Genomic DNA, 17,611 nt, shown 5'->3' with positions numbered 1-17,611 from the left:
TAATTAGATTGTTAAAGAAAATTATGTTAAATAATATCTGTAAAGTGCCTACCACAGTGCCATATGGTAGGAGTTATAGAAAGTAATCTTTGACCAAATAACTTCTTTGTGAAGTATTTACTTTCTAATTAAAAGGCAAAATATTATTCATGGGATATAGTTAAAAACTGACATATTATGCTAATGTTATAGCAGATATGAATATTACTCTGTTTTTTCAAATCTGTAGTAAACGTCACTGTTTTAAATTTTGGTCAAGGATAGTCCTTGTGATTCAACTAATTTCAAAGGATAATGAAATAAAAGTAAACTTTATTTTTCTGTTTTGCATGATAGATATGTGTAACACCTTTGTACTGGTTTCCTTGAGAATAAAAGTAGGTGCAGATACCTAAGTATAAAAAAAAAAACCTGTCAAATTCTGTTCCGCATTTAACATAGAATGCTATTTATGTTTGCAGTAATTTTTCCTTCAAAATGTAAGTACATGTGGGTATTCATTAGGTAGCTTATATTTATGAGGTGAGAAAGGAAAGAGAAGGCACTGAAGGATATACAGTTGTGGAAGAGATGAATGAAGGGGCTCAGGATCAGGAATGCAAAGGAGCAGAAGCAATATTATCTGATGCCATGAACTCTGGAAACACAGGCATCTACTCAGTAGTTAACAGCCATGCGCTGAGGCTCCTTGGACAGACTCAGATGCCATCAGTGAGTTCTGAGTCAATGCGTGCCTTATAGGACTCCTATAAATGAGCTATGAGCTAAGCTCAAGGATAAAGTTAAATTCTGAATGTCTTGTAATTTGAATTTTTTTCCTAAAAAATTTACCAAATTTCTGTTTCAACTAACAGGGAAGAATATTTTAAGCTATTCTATCTTTAGAATATTTAATTTATTTTTACTGCCTCATCACTTCTTAAATTTCTTTTTGTTTCTTCTGGTGATCATTTTTTTAATGCTTTTTAGACATTTCTACCATCCTCTTGCTGCTAATTTCTCTGTGGAAATGTTCCTTCTTGTTTTCCTCTGAGTCCCTGCCATATATCACCTTCCGGCCTTGCTTTGGCTGCAACTATTCAGTTGTAAAATCCATCAGGTGAAGATTATCAAACTGTTTTCTCTTCTGAGTAAAGTGGTATCACCCTCACCTCCTGCGGCTCTTTGTCAACTTTGAATAAATTTCCTGAATGACATAAGATTCAGCACACACACACACACTCAGATATTGTAATGAAAGTCTTTTATGTCTTGGTTTGTGATTTATAATTTGTTTCATCAAGTATAAAACTCAAACGTGGAAATGTTAAGAGTTAACTGATACAGCTTAATTGGTCATTTCCAATTTTGATGTCAGTCTATTAACCTACTGATTAAAAGGCCATTGCAGAGGGTTAGTTTGCATTTGTTTTTGGAGTCCTCTATGATTTCTTTCTTAATGTTCTCAGCAGTGTACCATTAAAGTTTTTTGCTTAGTTCACGTTCTGATTGTCCCTGAACCTGTATAGTTCACAGTAGGAAGGGGAGTGTTGATTCAGACAAATTTTTGATCTGTGTATTTTGGCAGGCAGAGTGTATACATCTTACAGTTGCCCCATTTTGTACTTTTATAAGTGTAAACAATTCACAATACTATAGAATCTTAGTCGTTACCCCCAAATTCCCTACTATATTGAATATTTTTCTACAAAGAATAATGAATGATTAGAAGACAATAATTATACATTTGGTGAATGTATTTAATGTGATTATTATATTTTCTAGTATTTCCATGCATATAATTACATACGGTCTGCTTTTACACATATCTTCCTGTTTTTCTGAATGTATTGATATATTTCTAATTCTGTGAGTAGACAGAAGTAGTAATCTCAGTTTGGCTTGAGGAAACCAAAGCCTAAACCTGCATTATTCAAGATTTTGAATTCCAGTTGTCTAAAATTCCCTTAAAATTAGTTAATAGCAAAAAGAAAGCACAATGGTTCTCCGGCTTGTAAAGTACATGAGCTGTCTTCAGATACATTTGGATCCAACTGGATCCAGGTCATAAAGTCTCAAACAGGTTCCTCTCCATCCCTCACCTCCTGTTTCATTTGTATTGGCTCCTTTCTCAGACAGAGGTACAGAGGTGCCATCATGATACGGAACTTCCTGAGAAGGAATGTGCTTCTTTCCCAATGGCTCCCTCAAAAGGCCTGGATTTAACCGACAAGCCAAGCTTGTGTCGCTTGGCCATGCCTGAAGCAGTGGTTGTTATCAGGCCTATAACACGTGGAGCTAGGAGATTGGGTCAGGGAATAGATGGGAGGGAAAAGGGCTCTGCTCTAACAGGAAGAGATGGCTGAGGAGACAAAACAATAGTGTCCTATCAAAGATGTTACACGATTTAATCAGATCATATTCTTGGTCTAATGAATTCCATGTTCTACTCTTTTAGTGTCCCATTTAGATCCATTAGAAGATGAAATGACATATAAAGACTCAACTTTAGGAGAATCCTTTAATATCTATTTCATTAAAGAACAAGCCTATTCTAACTGTCTTTAAAGGAGATGTTAGGAATCTCAGGATACAAAGTCTAATCTTTTTTTTTTTTATTAAAATCTCTTTTATTTTATTATTTATTTATTTTGGCCGTGTTGGGTTTTCGTTGCTGTGGGCGGGCTTTCTCTAGTTGCCGCGAGCGGAGGCCGCTCCTCGTTGCAGTGCGCGGGCCTCTCATTGCAGTGGCCTCTCCAGTTGCAGAGCATGGGCTCCAGGCACGCGGGCTTCAGTAGTTGTGGCATGCGTGCTCAGCAGTGTGGTTTGCGGGCTCCAGAGCGCAGGCTCAGCACCTGTGGCACATGGGCCTAGCTGCTTCGCGGCACGTGGGATCTTCCCGGACCAGGGCTCGAACCCTTGTGCCCTGCATTGGCAGGCGGATTCTTAACCACTGCGCCACCAGGGAAGTCCCAAAGTATAATCTTTAAAAAAAAAAAAAAGCAGTGAATTCTGGTTTGACCTCTTCCCTCGACCCCACTATTCTTTCCAACTTTTGTTTTCTTATCTTTTTTCCACCCCTTTTGCCTTTTGAAGATATAGGTGCTAATAGGAAAATCTTTCAAACAATACCTACTTTCTAACATATCAATAGATAGGCACTACTCCAGACAAAATTAGATACCTCCCCATTACCCAGGATGTGGCATTATATTAAGAATGTTGATTTACTTGTTTGTCTAAATCATTTTTTTGACTTCCGAGTCTTATTGCCCAAAGTCATAATTGTGTTTGATGTCAATAACAATAATATTTATAAACGTTGAATGAGTGAATCAAGCTGTAAAGCACTTAGAGACAAATGAAGAAAAAGATAATTGTGAAAGCATATGTTCATATGGGAAAAGGGATATTCAAGAGACCCAAGAGTCAGCAAGCAAAGGCATTTCCTCATGGCAATAAAACAATAATTCGTTAAATCAATATATTTTCAAAGTAGGAAATAACCAGGTTAATTAAAGTAGTGAAGGGACAGGGAATCTTCAAATTAAGATCTAAGGTACAAATGTGAATATGCAAATCAATTCTTATTTTTTTCCTCAAAGACCACTTCCTCATCTAAATTGATATTACTGGTGCTAACATACTTGAGATTCTCAGTTACTCCACTCTATAATTATGACATATTTAAAGAGCTTTATAGCCCTCATTTTTCTAAATTTATCTAATTTGATCCTTACAACGTGAGGTGCATTATTATTATACTTATTTTAAAGATGAGAAAAATGAAGCTAAGAAAGATAACATGACTTACAGTAGGGACTAATAAATTACAAAGCTAAAGCTCTAAGTCCCATTAGATTTCTGCGAAACTTTTACTTTTTCACATTTCTATGCGAAGTTACTGTTACAATTTCATATATAGAGTACAATATAAAAAGCTAAACACACAATAAGTGCATAAAAAGTTGTTAAGGACACATATTAATATGATTTGTTTGCATATCTATTGTTTTATTTGTCCAGAAATATCTATATCAATTTCTACATTATTCTTCAAATCATGCTTAAAATAGATCTTTAATATAATTTAATTTTTGGTTTGGGTAAATAATATATGAAGTATCGGGTTTTCAATTTTTATAGGCATTTGGAATTCGTATTTACATGAACCCAAGTTTCTGGTGTATTTTTGGTTTGCATATTCCTAGATTTCAAATTAGAAAGAATCAGTCTGTTAACAACATAAATCAATTTTAATTCATTACACTGAAAAAAGTGAATATAAACAATATTGATGAACACAAATTTTTAATGCAAGAAGCTAATTTGAGCTCCAAATATCGGGATAATTGGATGTATTGGACACCAGCTGGAAGTGCAGAGAATACTTCCCCTTGATATTGACTCTTCTCTAGATCAATAGCAGTTCCAAATGTAGTAAAAAGCAGACACAATTTAACAGGACCTAAATTATTAAGGCCAGTGCATTGTTGCTAGAGAGTTCATTAACAATGCCATCAATACAGTGTGGTTCATGGATGCTAGTAAGAGCTTCATGGAACATTTTAAAAGAGAATGAGATAACTCAATGGACTGATTTTAGTGGAAAAATTTAATTAGGTAAGAATAATTACATTAGTTAAATGAAACTTTTAATTGAAAACCTGTTGGCATTGTCTTATCTGCTTCACAGCTGTTCCTTAACCATTTATAAAGTGAAGAGTTTCTCTACATGGTGTTTGAGAAACATCTAAACATCTTGGAATTTGTGTATAAATGTTTAAAGTAGTTTAGACGGTGGCAGTAAAAACAAATAGGATATAGGATTTTCTGCTTGGGAAATGATGCATTTTAAAGATATATATAGGAAAGAAAGAATTATATAGAAAATATTCATGATGAATATATATAATTCTTGGAAAGAATGCAAAATATTCATCTCCTAAAGCTTTCACAATTCTAACATTAGCACTCCATGGACTAAATTTCATATCTTATAAAGATCTAAAAGCTTGCTGAGAAATAATGCTGTTTTGTAAAATTATCTTGTTGACTGTTGTTAAAGAAAATGGCATCCAGCAAGAGTTCTTGCAAGATTGAAAGCCCCAAATTGTATAGTATAAACATAAAGAGCCAATGAAAACTCTTACTCTCAAAATGAACATTTAGACTGCCTGTTCAAAGTAGGGGAAATTGCTGCCACAATTTTTTTGGTAGCTTTTAGCTTAAGACAGAGAGTATTGGTTTGAAGAGACATAGACACTTATTCAAATTCACAAGTTTACAGGAACGCCAAACAAATAGATCCATTAATTACTCATTGCATTAATCCTGGCCCTGACCATTTCTTTTCTGAATCCCAGCAACACTATCGTCTGATACTGTTTCCTTCGCTTAATCTTCAAAGCATTGCTTAACTTGAATTTTCTTCCTAATTTATCAATTTGACTGTGAGGCTGAACCCATTCTATTCTTTTCCCTTCTCCTTTCTTTATCTTTCCTTTAAGCTCTTCTTCCTTTTAGCTCTCATGGGTACTAAGTACCATACAGGTAGATACGAAATTCCATATTCCTTTCAAAGGAATTCCTTTAAAGGATTTTAAAGGTCTTTCGCCATGCAGTTTCTGGAATCTCCTTTTATTCAACTAATCTGCAATACAGGAATCACTCTGATTAGTTAAAAACCATGAAATACAGGCATATTCATATCCTAACTCTGTAAGAGGGACAAAGGATGATAAAATCCTGAGATATTAGTAAATGACTTTGGATAAGAGAGAAAGGGTTTTAGTTTTTCTCTACAGAGTATCAGGAAGCCAGGGTGGGTTTTAGTGTGTGTGAGAAGTTTAACAGTGAAGTTGAAACAACAAAGAAAATATAATACAGGTATTGGCAGATTTTATTGGACCAGGTAGGAATTGGGTAGATTGTGAATGCAGACAATGGCTGATGAAAAGTAAACTTTGATGTCCCTTATTTATAAATTTGTATGAAATGTTGGTACAAAGTTTATTGCAAAAGTGCACAAAGCATAGAGCATTATGGGGAGGAGATGGATAAATTAGGATTTTGATTGTATTACAAAGGCCAATATAAAATCAGAATGAAAGGTGAGTTTTCTAGGAATGCAAATGTCCACCTGGTTCTAGCCCCTCCTTTTACAGATGAAGAAACTAAAGACTAGAAAAAACTACAAGGCAGATTTGTCCAGGTTCACATTGCTGGTAGGTTATCTGTCCAACAGCAGTCCTTCGTCTAGTAACAAAATGCAAGATACTGTAATATTTTACCACTTATATTTAAATTCTAAACTTGTCAGATAATGTGTGTGTATTCAGTAACTTTTTTTTCTTTTTGAGCACTGAATTGTGGCATTGTGTACACACCACATTTTACAGGGACCAAGTTGTTGTTGTACGATAATTTCCTTCCTGCCCCTTCTCCTTCCAGAATTTGATCTGCTTTCTTGCACAGCATGAAGCCTGTTCCCTTATTTAGGCTAACAGTGGGTGCAGAAGGGTTGAAACATTATACTTTCTAAACTGGTCCCTTGTTTTGGATAGGATCCATCTTGACAAGATTACAGCTCTTCTGGTGATCATCATCATCATCATCTAACACCTGCCTATGCACCACGAGCCAGGGATTGTGCAAACTGCTTTAATGTATTATCTCATGCAGTCCGTGTAGTCCACGCAGCTGCTGGTAAAGAACTCCGTTTCAGAGTAGTACAAAGAGCCGGCAACACAGTAAGCATAATGGCAGCTGCAGTGTAACTGGGAGAATTGTCTCTGACAATTGGCTCCCGACTGGGTCTGAGGGCATTTCTTCTTCAATCCCTCAGTTTCGTTAGCAGCCACTGTGCACCTGCTCCGTGCCGGGCAGAGTGCTGGCTGCAGTGTGCCAGCTGAATGAGCGAACCCCAGCCTGCCTTCCATGTGTGACCCTCACCCTTGCTCAGAGTGGTAGATGATCCTCTGTCCCATTTAGGCTTGTGCTGATTGTGCGAGGGAGCTCCAGAGGTCAGAATCTAGCCCTTTCCCCACCAACCTTAATATTCATGTCTTCCAATTGAAGAATCAATATTAATTGTTTTTCTCTTGGAACTATCTGGTTTATAAAAGTGGTTTTTCCAACAAGGAAAAGATATGGCAGATCATCATTTTTCATTTTCAATTATAAAATGAAGAAACAAGGCAAATGGGGATTTAAATATTTTTTTATTATTTGTTTTAGATAAAAGATCTAGTCAATGGGCTAGTCAAAAGATCTAGTCAATTTTGTTGTGCAGTAGAGACTAACACAACATTGTAAAGCAACCATACTCCAATAAAAATTAATTTAAAAAAAGATCAATGAAAGAGCCAGGATTCATAAACTTAAACTCCGTGTATGAGACCATGCTGCTCTTTGTGCTATGCACTATACTTCAGATGGGAATACAGAAATGAGCAAAATCTGCGACGTAGGAGTTCCAGAATGGATCTGCCACCTGCCAGCTAGCATTCAGATCTCAAAGGAGACCTGCCTGCACTTATTTAATGGAAAGATAAATGTGTTCACGGAACTGTTACTATAAATTCATTTAGAAACAGGACAGAGGCTGCACTCGCATTCCTCCCAGGTCTGAGCTACTGGCAGATTTAGTTCACTGTACCTCTGGGAGGGAATACATTCTAGCTAGATGGCAAAGTGTGATTGTTATTCAGAGCTTCCTAATATCTATTTCTTTTACAGTTTAAATGAACTTTTTGGTTGAATTCATCAATTTGTTGAAAAATGCTTTTATACACTTACTATGGGCAAGTCAATATATGGGATACCGTGCATGGTATTACAAAGATAGGTATGGTTATTATCCAAAAGATGCTTGTATCAAGAAAGTAAGATAAAAAATGAGAAAGCATAAATAGTTTTATTAAAAGTAGAATGTTCAAGGAGGAAAGAAGATACAGATCAGTGACACTTAGTTTGTGAGGACTCTAGATACTTATAGAATAAAATGAAATTTATGAACCGTCTTCCCGGAAAAATGAATGATCAGGGTTTTTTTAATAGCTGTGTTGGAGTAAAATTGATGTATTATACTTCCCATATTTAAATTGTACAATTGATAGGTTTTGACCTAAGTATACACCCATATAACCATCACTATAATCAAGATACGATCGTATATCATATCACTCTTAAGATTAGTTACATTTAAATGTAAATTATTAAATACAGTATTGGGTGTGTTGGAGCCTAGGTCAAGAGCCCAAATATGTAAAAAGTGCTTCAGCAGAATGACATTGTCATAAATGTAACTCTGCTGGCATAATAGAGAAGATAAATGGGAAAAGGCTGTGTTCCAAGTTCTCCCAGGCAGAACTAAATGGGGTACCCAAAAGTCATGTTACCTGGGGAATGGAATATTCCAGAAGACTGCCTCCCCATTGGGAAGGAAGATAAATACTTTTGATAGCTTTTTTTTTTAATTTTCTGTTTTCTTAAAATTTATTCCTTTTTTTTTTTGGCTGCATTGGGTCTTTGTTGCTGCATGCAGGCTTTCTGTAGTTTCAGTGAGCGGAGGCTACTCTTCGTTATGGTGCGCAGGCTCGTCATTGCAGTGACTTCTCTTGTTGCAGAGCATGGGCTCTAGGCGCGCAGGCTTCAGTAGCTGTGGCTCGCAGGCTCAGTAGTTGTGGCTTGCGGGCTCTGGAGCGCAGGCTCAGTAGTTGTGGCACATGGGCTTAGGTGCTCCGCAGCACGTAGCATCTTCCTGGACTGGGGATCTAACCCTTGTCCCCTGCATTGGCAGGCGGATTCTTAACCACTGCGCCACCAGGGAAGTCCTACCTTTGCTAGCTTTTTGCAAAGAGAAGTCTTTAGAGTATCAGAGAGATTTTATGTAGCAATGTTCCCTTCTATGATCATATGTAGTTAAAAATTGTTCATTTCTAACTGTTTCATCCTTCATGTGAATAAGGGCTATGTTTTAATTTTTTATGACTCCTAGAACATCTATCCCAGAACTTTACAAAAAAGATGTTTAATGATGATGATTATAGTGATCAGAAACTGAAATAACATATGCACTCCATATGGACATGCTTGGTAATTTACTGCTTAGTACCAGAATCTTCTGTAAATGAAATCTAAGTACATAGAAATATTTTAACTAGTCACAGTATCCATTATTATTCCTGTTTTTATATATTTGGAAATGTTTCAATCATACATCCCAAATCAGAAATATTTAGCAATGGTAAATTTTATCATCTGAAACTTTTGAGAGCATCTAATCTCCCTGATTCTTCAATTATTTAAAAATATGCGGTGGATTTTTTCAGAGCATAAAAGAAATGTAAGCATACTTACATTTCAGTGTTCTTTCAATACTTTAAAGTCTCATCAGACTTGAGGTTACTTGAGATAGATGAAATAGCACTGGGTGACTAAACCAATTTCTGTGGCAATAGCTCAACCAAAGAAATTAGCAGTCATCACTCTTCCACCTGCATCCACGTTGCACACTGCATGACTAAAAGTAATTAAACTAGATATGAGATAAACCCAGCAATAAGTTAGGGAGATGGCTAATGTATATTTAAAATGTATGAGAAGGCACTTCTTGTGATCTTTTCAAACCATCCATTTAAAAAGATCATTGTTGTTTTACTGAAATGTGTAGGACTGTATTGCACAGTTTTAAAGGTTTGCAAAACAAGTTTTTGGCTGACAAACATTCTTTGTAGGTTAACTAGCTTATTTTGGAAAGAAAAATAAAGTACAACTCCAGTCTAGTCTGAGATGGGCTCTCAAGGGGGCTCGTATTGCTATTGATAGATGCTTGACCTAGTAGTGAAACACGGAGGGCTGCACTCGGCTCTGTCTGTACCTACCTAGACTGCGATTCCTTCTGGTCTGTATTCCCAGGGTGAACACATATTCTAGCTTTCCAATAAGTGTGATCTATTTATATATGTGAGTAATTATACTTGAAAGAGAGAAAATAAGATGGATTGTTTTGTCTTCCTTGCTGATTTATTTTTTCTCTCTGCCTAGATTTTGTCTTTGTAGTTTAGGATCTGAATGACTACAACTTTATCTAACCCCCTCCTATGTATTTTAATAATCAAATTGTATACATACTCCATTTTAATTTAGTTGGTTAAAATACAGTTTTGCTTACCTCTGAAGTTTTTTTAGAGGTAGCTATTATGTACAAGGAAGAAAATTTGACTTGGAAGACAAATGAACTATTATTTGAATCTCAGCTCAGAGATATACTGTCTTTGGGACATAATTGTCTGGTATTCAGCAGAACCTCCAAAAATATGAGATCTGCTGCCATCAGTTTCCCCTCCATGGCCTGTCATAGTTTCAGTGGGAATATGGTTTAGGGGAGATAGTTGGTTATGGTAGGTAGGATGGTGGTTCTAAGAATTAGACCTTGTCTGAATCGTGTTTTTAAGGCTTTTTTCTGAGTCTTATTTCTGCCAGAGTCTTATTATGAGAGTTTGGATGGTAGTTCTAAGAGCTAAGCTTTGCCTGAGTCTTGTTTTCTAAGTCTTGTCTCTCAAGGTGATGAGACCTTGAGAAGATTACTTCAACCTTGCTAAGCCTCAGTTTTCTCCTCTCTGAATGATGAGTAATATCACCTGAAACATAGGGTCTTTGTGAAATGCATATAGAGAAATGGACATAGTGTGGCACAGAGTAAGCATGCAATGTAACTTGACATTAATGATAATATAAAAATGATGACAAAGTAATTAACTTGTGTGTCTCCTCTACTTTTCTCCTCTTCTGTTCTACTCCTCCCTTTTTTCCTCGTATTTTTCCATTGAGAGAAGAAAAGTCAAGGCAAAGGATTATAGAGTCAAAATGAGAGGGTTGAGGACTTAGCAAGAGCTGCTCAATCAAACTCTACAATTTAGAGTTGGGAGTAAAGATGCCCCGTAAGCCTGATCTTGAAAGATACTCTAGTACCTTTGCCTTTTGTAAACCTAATGAGCAGCAACTATATAGAATAAATCTACTTCTTTCATGACCTTGTTCCTGGTTAATGTTTCTATTCTGACTAACCTATTATAGACTTAATCTCATACATCAATGTATTTCTTATTTTGTGAATTTATATTTACCAGTTCTCCACAATCTATACTTTCCCTTACTTCGTAGTACATTTTCATTATGTAAATATTTACTGCTTATTAAGAAATTATATAGATTAATGTATTCAAGTACTTATTTATTTCTTATATTTTATAACTTTAAAACAATTTAAACTATTTTGCTTTATTAAATATAGAGCACTGAGCAAGAAACTAGAGAGAAGTATGTAAATTCTGGATAGATTTTCTAGAGTCAAATCCAGCTCCACCTCTATATGTTATGATTTTTAGACCAGTTACTTAACTGTTCTCTGCTTCAGTTTCCTACTTTATACAGACCCAGTGAATTTCCAACTGCATGATGGTTATGAGAATTAAAGGAAATGATTTAAGGAAAGTGCCTTACACATAATAAATACTGAACAAATGTTAACTAGTAATATTACTAAATTAAGGAAAAATTTCAAGCTTATACATTCTCATGAAAATAAGAAAACCACTTTTGATAAGCTGGAGTTTTCTCAAAACTTTCCAAAGTTGAAAGAATTTACATATGTACAGTTTTGCAAAAAATACAGTAAAGGAAAGCCTGACAGGATATCAAGTTTAAATGGACAACAACTCCATATTATCACATAAAACAACTAGTCTAAAAATAGGACAAAAAAGCACTCTAAGGGCTTCCCTGGTGGCGGAGTGGTTGAGAGTCCGCCTGCCGATGCAGGGGACGCGGGTTCGTGCCCCAGTCCAGGAAGATCCCACATGCCACGGAGCGACTGGGCCCGTGAGCCATGGCCGCTGAGCCTGCGCATCCGGAGCCTGTGCTCCGCAACGGGAGAGAGTAGTTTCAGAAGTTCTATTTATTGCTTTATAATAAATTAACATATTTTTAAACTGGAAATTCAAGAAGAAATTTGATCAACAACTTTTTAATTATAATTTTTTTCTCTAGTATTTATCTTATAGTTTAATAAATATTTTCTTCCTTTTATAATTATATTTAAAATCACAGATCTTAAATAGTTTTATTATCATCTAGTATATCCTCTGATCCAGAAGCTAAAACTATGTACCAAAAATGATTTTCAAAGTTTTAATTAAGCAAAATTATTTCCGAGCATTGTCATTTTAGATAAGATTACTATTCTAGGATTTTCATATAAGTCAGTAAGTCATGGCAGGATAGTAGTAATATCATAGTTTGTGTTCTTTTAGTTATTTTGTGACAGTAGATCAAAATTTTCATCTTGGGAATAATTGCAATGGTATTTAGTAAACTTCCATCTTAAAAAAATGCAAAAAGTAAAGAAAAAGGAAAAAACATAAATTCTACTATCTCCCAAGAGTAATTATTAGTATCATTTTAGTGTATTTTCTTCCCTTCAGTTTTTTTTGGTTGTTGTCCATATAACATGCAATATGATGTTTCAGAATACTTGCTGTGAGCAGTGAGGCTGTTTGAATCTGGACCTCTCTGCTTTTTACCTGTGTGACTTTGTTTAGTTACTTAACTTCTCTCAACCTTAGCTTCGTCATTTGTAAAGTGGGAACAATATCAGTGTTTTTATTAAACCATTACTGTGAGAGTTAAATAAGTTGAATAGTACATATTAAGTACTCATAAAGATGTATATAATGGTTTATGCTAGAAATACAGTTCTGTATAAGCTATTTTTGCAGTTAGCATTTTACCACTTGCAATTTCTCATCTGAATATTTTTCAAAACATGATTTTTAATGTTTATGTGAAATACATTGTGATTTTATTGTGTTTCCTTATTTTGAACATTCAGTAGATTTCCACTCTATTTTATTTTTTTAGAGAAATAATGTATGTAGCTTTTGTTCTTATCTTTGATTTTTCTCAGGGCAAATTCCAGAAAGAGAAATTACTAGGTGAAAAAGAACATGGATATTTTAAAACTCCCTTGTGGTGCGATCTGCAAAATTGCCCCTTATCTTCCTTTTAGTAGTATCTGAAAGTGTTCATATCTCTATACATTTGTTGACAGTGATTTTTTAAAACTTCATTTTATTTTAAAATCAAGTGTGTCTCTCATATCTTGGTAACTTTTTTTATAACCATCCATGTGGTATATGAAATATGTCCTCTGAGTGTTAACTCAGGCCAAAGACAATAGCAGTCTGATCCTCAGGCTCATGCTCTGTGCCTGTTATCAACTCCACTACTCGAGTTTTCACTGTGCAGCCCTCAGAGTGTGTGAAAGCAGTCAGCTGGTATTTACCAAATGAAGGTTATGAATCTGAGCTCTATTCCCCAAAGATTTATGAACTATAAAATGGTATTTTTATTATGTTCTGTCACTGCATTGTGCTGTTTAGCTGCCTTCCATTTTATGTGGTTAAGTTCCTGAGGATACATTTGCATGAAAGCTACTGTGTGTACTCATTTTGTATTGTATTGTGGCAAACGCTATTAATCTACAGGGTTCCTATTCATTTTGGAATTCATTTCACAGCTCACTAATTGTGTGAATGAGAAGAGGAAATATATGCTTTTATTCCAAACCATGCCAAGCAGATGGCCCAAAGTTCCTTGCTGCCCGCATTGTCAGTGGCTCTCTTCTGTAGGTAGTGAGCCTGGCATTGGTCCGTCAAACACAATGTGAGGGTCCATTTAACACAGCACTTGACCGTCACTGAGCCTCTGGTTTGTTATGACTTACAAACATTTTATTTTTTATCATCCACCTCTAAAGTGGTCAGTTGTTTGAGCAGGTGCACACACAGTAGAATTCATATTCGTCTTACTTGAGAAGCCAAAATGAATTTGTATTCATATGGAAATTTGGGGAAAAGAAGACAGTACAGGGAATTAAGTTTAGTTTCTTGAAAAGGGATTAACACATGTATTGAGATTCAACACTCTAGCATCATTTCTGAGATTGAACCCTTTGAAAAGCTGAATTGCAGAAAAAATTAGGGTTCATATCTTTAAACTTTTTAGGTGAATCTCTTCAAATTTCTTTTTTCTTCCTATGTAAGGAAATTATTTACTTATTTACTTTTATATACAATATGTAATTTATGTAACCATTCAAAATGTTCACATTGGCATTCCTTGTGTGTGTGTGTGTGCGCGTGTGCGCGTGCACACACGCACACGCATGCACGCATGCAGTAGAACAGAGTAAGAGACAAAAAATGAAATAATGCATGTCTGCACACATTTCCTACTTCAGCAGAGATACTAGGATGATACGAAATTGGGTTATCACTTCAGGAAAGGGAGGGTAGGTCAGATGTTCTAATGGAGCCCGTGAAGTAATTTGATCACAATATCTTATTTAAGAGAACCACAGCATGTGGAGATACTGTTTTCTCCCTTACATGAAGAAAAACTGGGTATTTATTTCTCTCACCCTTTCTTTCTCTCCACTTCTAAACCACCCATCATGGGTCTCCCATGTTGTATTGATGCCACATTTCCTTTTCTCTCGGCTTTCAGACGGATGCTGCTCTCATGTATGATGCTGTGCACGTGGTGTCTGTGGGCGTCCAGCAGTTTCCCCAGATGACAGTCAGCTCCTTACAGTGCAATCGACACAAACCCTGGCGCTTTGGGACCCGCTTCATGAGCCTAATTAAAGAGGTGAGTCAGGAGAAGCACATCTGTCCTGTCTTGCTTGTCCTCAAGCTGAATGAATTGAGATTATTGCATTTTTCCTAACAGGTGACCTTTTACTTTTATCTCTTAAATTAAACTTTCTACCTTTCCCCATACAAGCAAAATTAACATTTTTACTAAATAATATGGAAGGGAAATGGATTTCCTACAAAATATCTGTGATTGTGTGAACAGATGAAAATCAGTGACCTATGATTTATGACATTGTTAGTTTTCACCTTTCTGAATCTTTATGTATGTTACTTTTCATTTATGTGGAAACATAGATGTTTGAAGAATGTTTATGTCATAGGCCACATGATATGCAATGAATTTTTAACAGGAATGCCCTTTGCACTACACTAAATTACACCCAATTTGTAAGTTTTCAAGAATTATTTTTTAGAGCTATGGTTCTTAAATATAACGTCTAGTTATTTTAATTGTATTAGAGTTAACATAAAACAAAATATATGGATTCATGAAAGTGCAAAGTTTACTTCATGTTGCATAATACAACCATTTTTATGGCCATGTATCATTTCTAATTATGTCTGTTATAGTTTTAGACCAAGCATGCCCATAGTGAGAAAAAAAAAAAAAAAAGAAAGAAAACTCTTAAAGATCACACACAAACATACACACTCACTTCATACACACATATTCTTCCCATTCTTCCTCTCATGAAGGAAATTCCTTTGTCAGCTAAGGATACTTTTTATTTGATTACAACAGGAGTTTTTTTAATTAAAAAAAATTTTATTAAAGTATAGTTGAGTTAGGAGTTTTTATATGAAAGTTTAACTATGAAAATTTAATCTTTGCTATGAAAAGTCACAGCTGTTATTACCATATAAAATTTTTTCTTTAATGGCTTAAAAGAAATCATCAGCTCATCATATAATAAATTACTCATCATGAAAATAAAAGTGCAAATAGAATCATAATTAAGAATCATCAGGTCCTTGGCAAAGAATATCCGTGAATTTTCCTTGTGTAATTGTTACTGAACTCTCAGATAGATGAAATGATACTCCTAGAACAGTATGCAGTTCTTTTGTTACTCCACATTCTATATTTACTTCTGGTGTAAAAAACTAAGCATCACAGTGCTGCAAACATAGCACCCTGGTTTGGCTAGTTGAAGAAGAGCTTTTTCTGAATGCAGCACTTGACAACTGAGAAGTGTCAACCCTGTGAGAGGCTGTTGTATGAAACTCGCTATTGTATTTATTGTAGCGTGTTATTGAGGATCTTGTCCACTAAATCTGGGGTCCACAACCCCCCGGGCTATGGACCGATACCGGTCCACGGCCTGTTAGGAAGCAGGCCACATGGCAGGAGGTGAGCAGTGGGTGAGCGAGCAAAGCTTCATTTGCTGTTCCCCATCTCTGGCGTTAACGCCTGAACCATTCCCCGCCACCATCCATGGAAAAATTGTGTTCCATGAAACCAGTCCCTGGTGCCAAAAAGGTTGGAGACCGCTGCACTAAATCACACAGGGTCACTCTTATGAGGACCGAAAAGAGACATTTCTGTCAGGTCTCAGTACCAGGAAAAGCTGAGTTTCTCCTGGGCAATTGGTGTGTCTTAAATTATGGATCCTGTATGTTACAGTTCATCATATTTTCTTCTTTGCTTTGGTTGCTGGAAAGTCCAGAATTGAATTTGTGATTGGATTTATTAGTTGCACAGTTTCACCTGGTATACATTTCCCTGTGCTGTCTTTAACCCAGATTTGTTTTACTGTTCTGCACTTCTGCTTCTGTACTTCTTGATCCCATTGCTTATTTTTATACTAAATATGGATTTTTGTTAACCGCCTGCAATTATTTTCTTTGGACGAAGTTGAGTTAATAAAATTTTTTTCTTCCTTACTGGAGACCTGTTAACACAGTAAACTCAGTGATGACCTGTTGCAATATGCATAGAGATATATATTATAGTTTTTTTTTCTATTTTATTTGTAATTTATTAACCTAAATCTATTTTAGAATCCCTACACATAAGTATCCAAGAAGCACATGGAGCCTAAGAAATGTAGTAATAATGATATCCATCTGTAATCCTTATTGAAATGTTACCCTTTATCTACTGGGCTTTATTGCTTTTGAGTCTCAGTATATATTCTTTCAAACATAGTTGTGAGTATATGTTACATTATTTAAAATTTTCATATGTAACTATTTTCCCAAGCTACTTGCAAATGACAAATAATATAAAACATGTAGGGGCTTCCCTGGCGGCGCAGTGGTTGAGAGTCCGCCTGCCGATGCAGGGCACACGAGTTTGTGCCCCGGTCCAGGAAGATCCCACATGCTGCAGAGCAGCTGGGCCCATGAGCCATGGCCGCTGAGCCTGCGCGTCCGGAGCCTGTGCTCCGCAGCGGGAGAGGCCACAACGGTGAGAGGCCCGCGTACCGCAAAAAACAAACAAACATGTAATTGGGGCTATATAACCAGCAGAATAGAAAATCATTTTATATTAAAAAAAAAAACTCATTATTTGCTCACCTTTGAGGGATGAACCCATTGTGTAGCTAGATTATTATATTCTCACCCCCTTCTACCTGGAGAGAGCCTTTTACAGGAAGTATAGTTTGATGTGAAGTAATTTTGATACATTTCTCCCAGCCTCGCACAAAGAAAAATAAAGTAATAAGTTAATTATTCTAAGTGGAAAATATATAATTGAAGCAGTATAGCATAATTTTTCCTAGATTCAGTTTCTTTCATTGTAATAAAATGTTTACTTTATATTAGTTTGGTGTTAGGAGTGGTATTTTATAATAGTAGTTCTATTTGTAATCTCCAGCAAGATAGTCACTATCTCATAAATATTATAAGTGACCAAACTCTTCTCACTTTGCTAAAAGAGGTTTGCTATTTAAAACATAAACCAC

At 35.7% G+C, this 17,611-nt stretch overlaps 1 protein-coding gene across 1 annotated transcript in view; it reads left to right on the top strand.

Annotated features, from left to right (window-relative positions):
• The window catches only part of GRIK2 (glutamate ionotropic receptor kainate type subunit 2), a 635,712-nt gene that overhangs the window by 377,736 nt on the left and 240,365 nt on the right, over nt 1–17,611 (top strand). The window contains exon 7 of the mRNA XM_060030591.1: nt 14,551–14,694. Coding sequence (XP_059886574.1) covers nt 14,551–14,694 — 144 coding nt within the window. The remainder of the gene's footprint in view (nt 1–14,550; nt 14,695–17,611) is intronic.

The sequence above is a fragment of the Delphinus delphis genome, chromosome 14, assembly GCF_949987515.2.
Source record: "Delphinus delphis chromosome 14, mDelDel1.2, whole genome shotgun sequence".
Taxonomy (NCBI): domain Eukaryota; kingdom Metazoa; phylum Chordata; class Mammalia; order Artiodactyla; family Delphinidae; genus Delphinus; species Delphinus delphis.
Note: the sequence above shows the minus strand (reverse complement) of the source record. Positions and strands in the feature narration are given on the sequence as shown.